We start from the raw sequence: 10,681 nt of genomic DNA, 5'->3' as shown, positions 1-10,681 counted from the left end.
TGTAGTGGAGTATAGTAGATAGGATTACTCGAGTATTCGTACCTCAGAGTTATACTTGCATACTTGAATAATTGGTAATAACTCAGAACATTTATTTCATTTATTCCTTGATGTAGTTACATTCACGTTTCATTGACTCACCAGTACGTCAGTAAGAAGATGTGCATATAGATATTCATGTATTTATGTATGTTCATGTATGGATATCTCTTTGTGTATATGACAAGTACAAACAACTTGACCCAGGTCTATCTAACCTGCGGTGTGTTCAGTGTTACAGTATATATGTGAGAAATGTTTGCAGTTGCCAACATTCCTCTGCTGGATTCCTCCCAGAATGCATCAGGGGCCACCAGCACCAATACAGAATGACCCGTCCAGCTAAAACAGATGCAAGTATTTTAGTAGGAGGCTGCGAGTCCTCTGCTGGCAGGCGCTTAATGCAATATGTGCCCGTAAGATGAAGTCACAAACATTGCATCTGTAGTCGACTCCCACTCGCCGGGCAGCACAGACAGGGCATTATGTGGACGAGTACCAGCTGGTACCACGGGCTCCTCATCCTCCTCCGGGACTTCATTTGTTGGTGGCTCTGAAAATCAGGACATGGAACTGAAATCGAAGAGCAAACCTGTGAACGTTCTCCTCGGATGTGTCCTCGCCGTCTGCTTTTGTACAGTTTGCCCGGCTGAAAGAAGTGAGTACAGCTGTGATTTATGTGGAGGGGGGCATCATCCGTCACCGGTGAGGGCGGCAGGAAGGGAAGAGGATGTTGATGGGGCAGTAGAGAGGCAGTTAATGTTTCCTTTTTCTTCCTTTAAAGCAAAGTTACCCAACTTTTAAAGCTTCCAGACCCTAAAAATGAAGCGTTATGACCTCATGAGAAGAAGTGACGAGTGATTTTTTTCTTTTCTGATTTCTGATTTGAGATTTGAGAAGAATCAAAGGATCCAGTGTTTCCAAAGAAAAGGTGGAAATAAGATAAAAGTTACAAAAGATTAACATAACTGGAACTATCCCTTTAAAAATACAGAATAATGCTCACAGTTAGAGTCGGTGTAACTTCTTTTGTGTACAGCATGAAGAAAACACACATACAGTGCGACCTGATATAATAACAGCAACATTAGGATTCATGGATTTGATATTAACCCTTAAGATTTGACTCAGACAGGTGCTCGTAAGATGATTTTGTTTACTTCAGACAGCACCAGGCTAACTGTTTCCCCCTGTTTCCAGTCTTTATGCTAAGCTAAGCTGATTAGTTGTTGTGGTAGCTTCATATTTCCTGTACAGACATGACAGACTTCTCAGAGAGGGAATGTTTCCTGAAGTGTTGAACTAAGTACTATATCAGGAGGTCGTGCGTTATTATAAACTGTGATGTTTTGGCCCTCAACCTGCATTATTTTTGAATTTATATGGGATTCATATGTGCATATTTCTGCATATGTGCACATATATGTCAGCGGGGTGGGAGGTGAAGGATCGACAAGTTTTCAACCACTGAAGTCCTGCACTTACTTTACTTTGAAGGTATAATGTCTTAATGTTACAGCATGAAGCAGAGAGATTATGAAATTAACAATCAATGAACACTCTCACCTGTACTGTATGTGTATGTGTGTGTAAGTATTCAGATACTTTACTTAGGAAAAAGTACTAAAACCACACTGTATGAACAGATAAGATAAGATAAGATGTACCTTTATGAATCCACATGACACAGCAGACATAAAATAAGAGTAATATCTGCAATAAATCAAATATTATAAGTCTGGGTGTCTGTATATTGTGTGTTTTTGTAAAGTAACTAGTAACCAAAGCTGTCAGACAATTGAAGTATAGTAGGAGTATAGTAGTACCTCAAATCTGTACTGTACAGTATTTGAGTGAATGTACTCAGTTACCACTGGTGATAAGTTTCCCAATAAATGACAAAGGTCACTTGTTGTAATCATGTCTGCTGTTATTTTAGATCTTTCTCTCTTCGGTTCAGACTTCATGGTTTGATGTTGATCTCTGAAATAATCTGCTGCCTCCTCTCACCTCTCTCAGTTTGCACGGTTCCTCCGGGCCCCATCACGGTCCCAGAAAACAACACGGCCGACGTCCAGCTGGTGAAAATCACGACCATCAGCGATGTAACGCTGACCGTCACGGTGAACCCCGAAGACCTGTTCTACCTGAAAGGAAACGCCCTGATGGTGAAGAAAGGACTCGACTATGAGGTGACTACAGCCGGATACCGACACTGGAAATCCAATTTAATATAAATAATATCCAAGCAGGACAAGTGGAGATTATCATTCCTCTATCAAAAAGTGTTTGCAGCTGAAATGAGATCATCCTGCTCAGAGGAAGCTTTGAATTTCAAATCATTTTAACTGACTTGATTGGACGTATTCTTTCAGTGAGGGGAGCCAATCAGGGCCCGGTCCAGTCGTGATCTTTTTCTGAAGATCATCTAAAACTGAAATCGAGATGCTTTAACATTTGACCAACTCAAATTAGACGTTTATTGAAGGGTGAAGGGTTGTTGAGCCTTTGAGTTTATTTAAAGGAGCAGTCTGGAGGATTTAGTGACATCTAAAGGTGTAGTTGCAGATTACACCTTCTCCTTACAAACATGAAGGAGAAAACTACAGTCATGGCCACAAAAGATACAAGCAAGGCATGAAAGGCCTGATCCAGAACCGCTGTTTGGTTTGTTTGGTCATGGAGAAACACGACAGACTCTGTGAAAGACGACCATCTGTGTCTGTAGATATCAGAGTCTCATTTTAGGGAACGGAACACACAACATGAAAACATAGTTATGAATATTATATTCCATTATTCTGTAAATAGAGCTCCCTAAATCTGACACGGTGATGTGTGTTAACCGCTGTGTGTTCCTGTTTCAGTCACTGTCCAGTACAACTCTGGTGGCGTGGGTGCAGTGCAAAAAAGTCGGCTCCAGATCTGTGAGTAAAACATCCAGACACAACATCAACATCACATGGTTTGACAAACCAATAAAAAGACAGGTCGAGACACTGCGATGTGACGATCAAAACGACAGTTTGGAAACGTGTTTCTGATTTTTAAAACTCTGCTCTCTTCAAGGTGAACGAGTCCGTCGAAGTCCTGGTGGAAAACGTGAACGACAACCCGCCAAACTTTGCGCAGAACCACTTTGTGCTAGAAGTGAACGAGGTGAGTGCTGATGTTTCACAGCAGGTGTGGAAAGTACATCTACTTGAGTTTTGAATTTTGAGGTACTTGTACTGTTGTGTCTCCCTCAGCTCACTGCAGTCAACACCACCGTTGGACTGATAGAAGCAACAGACGTCGACTCAGAGCCGCTGTACTATCGCTTAGAGTCTGCAACAGTAAGAACATTATGCAATGTAAAGATCTAATGATTCTGGACTGTTCTTGATGGTTCCCCAGGTTGGGAGCCTAATATCTATTATTATTACTATCTAATACATATCTGATCTTTCTAACAGGATAAATATTTCCGCCTGGAAAACATCAACAGTCCAAAGATCCTTGTTAAAAGCCTCCTGGACTACGACGTCGTGCAGAAGATCTCTCTGGTTTTACATGTGCAGGTACAGTAATCATTCATAAAAAAACATCCAACAACATCCACTTTGTTTCTTTGACCTTTGACCTGTGAAACGTGTCTCGTGTTCCAGGACACGTTCAACGGTTCGGCCTCCGACGAGCCCTTCTTCACGTCCGTGGCCTCGATCACGGTGAACGTGAAGGACGTCGATAACCGCCCGCCGTGGTTCCAGCCGTGTCTGAGGACCAACCTGGGCCTCGCCAAACTGTGCGTGAGCACCGGCTACAGAGGCAAAGTCAATCTCACCGAGAAGGAGGTGAGCATCCGTCCAAACACATACTACAGATATTATTCTGGATGATCTGACTGTTTCCTCCTTCACTGATCAATACAAACGTGGGCTGCAGACTCAGTGCGTGATGGCTTTAATCCACAGGAAGGGCCTTTAGTGCTGGAGCCCGGTCCGGTGTTCGCCAGGGACGGAGACAAGAACAGGAGTGAGCAGATCAGCTACAGAATACTCAGAGGTTTGACCAATATTTAAAGTATCATTATCATAGAAGTACCAGCGCCTTCAGCACCTGCATCCTTTAAGATTTGAAACAACTGGAAATGTTTTGAAATGTTCAAAGGCCCCAGAAACACATTTCAGAACATTTTCTGCCAGTTTTTTCTGTTTCACGCGACATCTTTCTGTATTTTTACCGTATGTTGTCTCACAGGTTTGATCAAACTACACAGTCTTGATAATAAATCACGTTATCCATCGGCCCTTCCATAATTTTTGCTTATTTATTTGTGGTTTTCAGGTTTTGTAGCTCAAAAACATGAAAATATACTCCTCCAAATTGTTGTCAAAGGATTAAAAACATTCAAAATATGATTCAAATGAACGCTCCACACAAATGATTCCTACAGCTCAAGATAACTCAGCTATGTCCTGTGATTATAACCTCCATAAACTCAGGATTTTTCTGTTAGTCTGGATATGAGCTCCTTCTAAACGATGCGTTGATGCCATGACTTGGTGTTTTCTTTCATCATCAGGAAATGAGGGAAATATTTTCCAGATTGACGAGGACACGGGGAACATCACCATGGCCAAAGCAGCTGACATCGTTGGCCCAATAACTCTCACCATTCTGGTAAAAGAAAATCTATTTTTGCCTGTTTACTCTGTGGAAAAATAGCTTTTTATTTATTAATCCCTCACCTTGTTGCCATCAGGCGTCACAGGTGACCAACAGGGATCAGTTTGCCGTGACGCAGGTGATCATCGAGGTGATGAAGAAGAGCAGGAACCCTCCTCGTTTTGAGAAAGAACGATACGAAGGATTCATCTACAGCAACTCCGTCCCCGAGAGCATGATCCTCCGAGACCGGAGCACCAACCGGCCCTTCAGGGTCCGAGCCCGGGACGAGGACTTTGCCGTTGTGAGTGCTCTTTATGAATGCAGGTTTAAATCTGAATTTGGACTTTTATGTGACAGTGCTGATACTAAAACTCACTGACTCTACCCGACTTTCACCTTTTCTTGATTATTGTTTTGTCATGCTGCATATATGCTTTATTCAGCTCTTAGTCTACAGTTGTAGGTTGTTTTTGCAAGAAAATAACTCATGTATACTCCACCTGAGGTCTTTATGGACATAAATTAGAGCTAAAAGGACTCTTAATTCACCAGATTGACTCAACCGTGGCTTGAAATAAAAGATACTTCTCTGTGTTTATACTGTGGTTTATACTGTCTGCCCCCTAGTGGTCAGAATTCACTAAACGCAGCTTTAAATGACATCCAGCTCTACTTTCAATCCTTCGTTTGTGTCTGTCAGGGTGTGAATCCAGATATCAAGTATGAGGTTCAGTACAGCAGCTACGTCAACGTGACCTCGGACGGTTTTGTGATCCTGAAGAGAGTCGTGAAGACGGAGTCCTTTGCCCTTCAGGTAATTAATGAAGGTAATTAAGCACAATGAGATTATCTTTGTCAAACTGTCATGTTGTGTCTTTTTCCTGATACAGCTCAGAGCAGTGGACGCAACAACAGGAGAGTTTGGAACAGCCGCCCTCTCTGTTCAGGTCATACCAGGTGAGTCCATCATGCCGTGATCTCTTTTATATTCACACATGTGAATAAAAACAGTTGTGGGGAATATAATCTTGACTTGTTCGCCCATCTTCGCCTGCAGCGGTGGCCACCCCGTCTCCCTCAAACATCGGCTACCGTCCGGGCGACATGGCGCTCCTCGGCCTGATCATGGCGGCTCTGCTGGTCCTCTGCCTCATCGTGATCGGCTTCTTGATTTCCCGTTTGTGGAAGGGAAACGGCAGCATGGACAAAATATGTGAGGTCAGTCAGAATTCACTGAAGATGTTGCCATCAAATCAGACATTCGAACACCACAAATGTGTCTCGAGGAATGTTTTAAACTGTTTTTCTTTGTGTGTTCCCGTATTAAAGAAATACTTTGACCCTTATAACCTTTATTGCAAATAGCTGGATGTGAAGATCAATGCGTACGACAAGTATTAGTGTAGCTTAGCAGAAAAACTAAAACAAAGGATAATTAAAACATTTTATTTATTTAATTGAAACAAACAAACATACAAAAAATATCTATTTGTGTTTGTGTTTAAGTGCTGTAACCTTTTCTTTAAAGACAAAAGTCTTTCCCTAAAACTACAAATTTATACTTTATAATTTCCTTTCATATAAAGGTGAACAAATAAGATATAACATGTTATATACTGATTTACAGGTGGTAACCTTGGACACAGACAGACCAGCCATTTACCCTCACTATCAATCTTCTTAACTAACTCTCGACAAGAGGAAAATTAGTGGATAAAATAAGACGTAATGACACTTTATTACAATAAAGAGTCACTTTAAATTCTGTGGAGTTATAAAAGTAAAAAAAAAAGACTTTGAAATCAGGCCAAAAGGAAAAAGAAACTTTACTTCCACTTTCTTCACACTCTTTATCTTTAACTGACTTTGTTAAGAAACATTGTGAACAGCTTGAAAAATACGTTAAACACGTTCTGAAACCTCCGTTCTCGCTGCGTTACAAAGGCACCTCCGTACTGTAACACTTCAGACGTCAGAGACAGACTCGGCTGTTTAATGCTGCACGTGCCGAGCTCCTCCTGTGCGGCTGTGATGAATATTTATCAGCTCAAAGTCCACAGAAGGGCTCTGTGTTCACGGTGGCATCTGTAACATTGAACAATGCCTCAATATCTTCCATGCTTCATTAACTGCTGTATTAATGAGGGGCCTCTCTCCTGCTTCTAGTGCCTGGGCCCCTGCCTGAAGTCTGACCAGCACCGGTCCGGCCACAGGGACTCCCTGCAGTACACCAACGACGGCTTCCAGAACGAGGCCGACCATAACCGCGGGGGTGGCAGACGCTGGAACAACGCTCTCCCCAGACGGAGCACCTTCCCTCAGGCACGAGGCCGTGTCATCCCAATGGAAAGACGGAACCGCCACTGCTCCACCTGCGGCGTCTACACCAACCACGTCCCCAAAGGGAGCCCCTCGGGGAGAGTGTCCAGGAGGAGCAGAGAAGACGGGGATGACTATGCCACGAGGTCGATCCTGGCCAAGCAGAGGAGGAAGGAGGGCCAGAAGACGGTGTGGTTCAAGGAGAGCGAGGACTCCTCTGACATCGAGGTGGAGATTATCCCAGACACTGTGGGCCGGGTGGAGGAGGAGACTGAGGAGGAGCTGGAGGTGGAGATGGAGGGGGTTGTCAGAGACCCGGCTGCCCCACTGAGAGGATCTGATGGCGGGCAGGAGGAGCCCGGCGAGGAGCAGGACCACGGAAATACCGACTCAGAAAAAACGAAGGAAAGCCAGGAGCAGGAGGGCTGACGGCGGAGGTCAGAGGTCAAACTCGAGTCGGAGACGAAACTGAGCTGTTTGTTTTCTCGTCACTTTTTGGAGACGGCAGCTTGAAGCAGAGGTCCACGCAGGACCAGGATCCTCCAACATGTCTGGATACCTGCCAAACCTCGAGAATAAAGTCAAGGATCCAAAAAGTATTTATGTTCTGCTGTGAGTATCTTAGAGTAGAGAGTAACTTTATACAACGTTTAAAAGCATACACTTGTCTCTAGTGTTGGCCTCGTACACACTCTGAGATGAGATTTTTCTAGAACTTGGTGACGACAACTTGGCTCTTAGATTAGTAGTCTTGGTAAAATACATAAATTTATAACAGCAACATCGCTACAACAGGATCTAACGGGACAAAAGACACGAGCAGTTACAGAGGAAACAAGTTGCAAACAAACAGCAGGATCGATGAAGAGAGGAAAGGCTGAACGATGAGTATGAAATCAGGAGAAACAGCCAGCCTGACTCTGTCCAAAGAGGGAAACAAATCCACAGTTAACATCTAATCTAATCTGTCTAATTTGTACTCAAGAAATGTGAAAATGACTCTTTGTGTTTAAGTGTCGTAACTCGTGCAGCATGTCTCCTAAAAAACATTTTTTATGTTGTGTATGTTCGTTTTTTTTAAAACTTTGGACCGAGCCAGACTAGACATTTATTTATGCGACTCCAAACACACGGTTTACCTGAACAACAGCAACATTTCAGGTGTGCACACCTGCAGTTTGTGAAATTGTTTGTTTAAAAAACAGCATTTCCCATGAGTCCACGAGAGAGTCGAGTGTCCACATGTCTGCAGCAGGGAGCAGGGAGAGTTGTAGACATGTCACACAACCAAAATAAATACAGATAAACTGACTTAAGTGATGACGTAAGTTCCCACGCTGCCGTGCCCTGAAGATTTTCATGGGATTTGTAGTTTTCCTGCACTCACAAAGTAACAAATCCATGTTTAACTTAATTACTAAAGTTTCCACTTCTCAAAGAAACTGCTGTAATGAATGCTGATCTGTCGAGAAGCTAGACGTAAATAAAGTCAGACAGCAGGTGCACTACCTGACTTCATGTACTGCTGAATGTTGAGACGTGTTGATGATAAAATGCTAAAAATAAATCAGTATACTGTTGTTATTGTTGAGGACAAATGCTGCACCGACGCCTCCGTTCTAGATAAACTGCTGGTTTGTTTACAACTTGACTGTCTGACGTCTCCATGTCCTCAGATCTGTGTTAATCTTGGACAAAACTACTCAAACGAGATCCAAGTTGTAACGAAGCCGCCTGTGGGCAACGTTCCAAATCAGTTAACAGGGTTGCTTGATACCAGTTTGTAATAAGGCATCCTTTACGAGGGGTTTTACAGTTTCAACGAGGGGCACGACTAACTTTTCACTGCAGATTATGTTTCTTAATGAATCAAGTCATTGTTTTGTCTGTGTCACAATCTTCTAAAGCCCAACTAACATTCCAAAACTCAAAGATACGTTAAATTAATTACAATAGCAGATGAGGAAGAGGAGCTGATTGTCACATTTGCATCAAAAAAGTTTGTAGTTTTTAAATTAATCTCTTAATCTTAACTAACTTTATTGCTTGATGGCTTTATTAGGTGTTAATAAATCATTTATTAATGAAAAATAATAATTGACCAGCTGGTACATCATTAATTAAGGGGCAAAGGTTAGAGAGCCATCAGTTATTAATAAAGAGTTATAAATGTTAAGTTGTAATGCTCTGCAGCTCGTTTACCATCTAAAGAGGTAAAAACAACGTGCAACCGATCTATAAAGCATTAGTAGATGATTTATTAACAAATAATAAACACGTTATAAAGGGTGCCTTATCATAAAGCGGTAACAATCTTGATTTGTCAGGTATTTCATTCACTTGTTAAGTCAAGAACAAACATTCCCGTCTGGTTATTTTGTTTACAAGTAGTTTCTTCATTGAATTTTTTCAGGAATTGTTCTTCACAGTTTACAGCGCATCGATTTCACCACATGAAATAACCACGACGGGAGATTTTATCCACGTTAGCCACACCTAACGAGAGAGTCAGCTGACGACACGAGTCGAGCAAAGGGCCAAACACACAAACACACAAACACACAAACACACAGACACACAAACACACAGAATGAATGATGATGAGTGATTTCTGTCTGCGGTGAACGAGCTCGCTGCAGTGCTGTGATGATTTCAGCCTCATCCCGTCTTTACTAAACTGAACCAGAAGTGTTTTCTCTGATTTTATAGTGAGAAAAAAAAAAAAAGAATATGTGAAGACAAACTTTATCTACTGAATACTAAAACAGCTGAGACGATGTTTTTACGTGGACTGTATTTTATTGAGCATGTTAAAGCAAAAATAACGACTTTTATGGATAAATCTATGGTTTAATGTATAGTTGACTTTTTGTACATTAAAGTGATGTCGAGTGTTCGAGGGAATAATAAAGTTTGAAAGGATTTGTCGAGTCTTTGGGTTTCGCCTCGCTGCTAAATTCATCTTTCCTATCTGTCCGTTTTGAAGTTACAGCCAGACAAAAACAACAGCTTGTGGTTTCATCCAGGGTTTGCGTTGCTCTATTTCTTGGCCAGTAGCAGCAACTTCCTGTCTGTCGACACCATAAAGCTGCAATAAACCCAACTGAGATTACAGGAAGTCACTGCAACTGGCTGTTGTTGAGTTTTAGAGGAGCTGGTGGGTGGATTTAGTCCATTTGGACAGAACCAGAGTAGCTGGTTTGACCCGTTTCCAGTCTTGCTAAAGAAGAAAAGAAATGAAACATTCCCCAAAATATTCAAAAGTTGTACAAAGCTCAAAGTCTCAAGTGATGTCACTTGAGTCAGTGTTTTAGCGTGGAGCGTGCAGACCTCCAAAGCTGCAGGATAGGAGCTGGAGGCAGCACATGGCAACTTGATACAGTGTCTGCTCAGTGGTGCATGAAGCCAAAAAAAGTTTAATCTCCAGGTAGAAAATTACCCCGATCTTCCGCATTGTGACGCCTGTAGATCAGGTGTGCAAGAAACCTTTGCTGGCCAAGGCAACAACTTCCAGTCTGGCTCTCTGCTAACTTGAATGGGGATAAAAGTTAGTCGTGCAGCTCTTCTAGACTTTCCGAAAGTTATCGGACAAGATCGTCTTGCAGGGGTTGTGAACAAATATAATATCTTCACTGTTTTATAGCCACTTCTTCCACGATGTAGAAAATCTTTG

The 10,681-nt window shown here is 42.3% G+C and overlaps 1 protein-coding gene across 1 annotated transcript; it reads left to right on the top strand.

The window, feature by feature from the left end:
• Positions 1-462: 462 nt before the first annotated feature.
• On the top strand, positions 463-10,622 carry cdhr5a (cadherin-related family member 5a). Its single transcript, XM_019257082.2, has 14 exons — positions 463-697; positions 2,059-2,231; positions 2,907-2,966; positions 3,109-3,198; positions 3,288-3,374; positions 3,495-3,599; positions 3,687-3,872; positions 3,993-4,083; positions 4,604-4,701; positions 4,784-4,990; positions 5,390-5,503; positions 5,580-5,646; positions 5,747-5,907; positions 6,856-10,622. The coding sequence occupies exons 1-14, from the start codon at positions 607-609 to the stop codon at positions 7,435-7,437; spliced, it is 2,112 nt and encodes a 703-aa protein (XP_019112627.2). The 5' UTR covers positions 463-606; the 3' UTR covers positions 7,438-10,622.
• Positions 10,623-10,681: the final 59 nt, after the last annotated feature.

This window comes from Larimichthys crocea, chromosome VIII (genome assembly GCF_000972845.2).
Source record: "Larimichthys crocea isolate SSNF chromosome VIII, L_crocea_2.0, whole genome shotgun sequence".
Lineage (NCBI taxonomy): Eukaryota > Metazoa > Chordata > Actinopteri > Sciaenidae > Larimichthys > Larimichthys crocea.
Note: the sequence above shows the minus strand (reverse complement) of the source record. Positions and strands in the feature narration are given on the sequence as shown.

What these genes read in the sequence shown, in the direction of transcription:
- cdhr5a (XM_019257082.2), top strand. Translation starts at nt 607, where the DNA reads ATGGAACTGAAATCGAAGAGCAAACCTGTGAACGTTCTCCTCGGATGT. An exon ending in CTCTGGTTTTACATGTGCAG is followed by an intron (nt 3,600 to 3,686) that starts GTACAGTAATCA and finishes CTCGTGTTCCAG; the next exon opens with GACACGTTCAACGGTTCGGC. An exon ending in CTCTGTTCAGGTCATACCAG is followed by an intron (nt 5,647 to 5,746) that starts GTGAGTCCATCA and finishes CTTCGCCTGCAG; the next exon opens with CGGTGGCCACCCCGTCTCCC.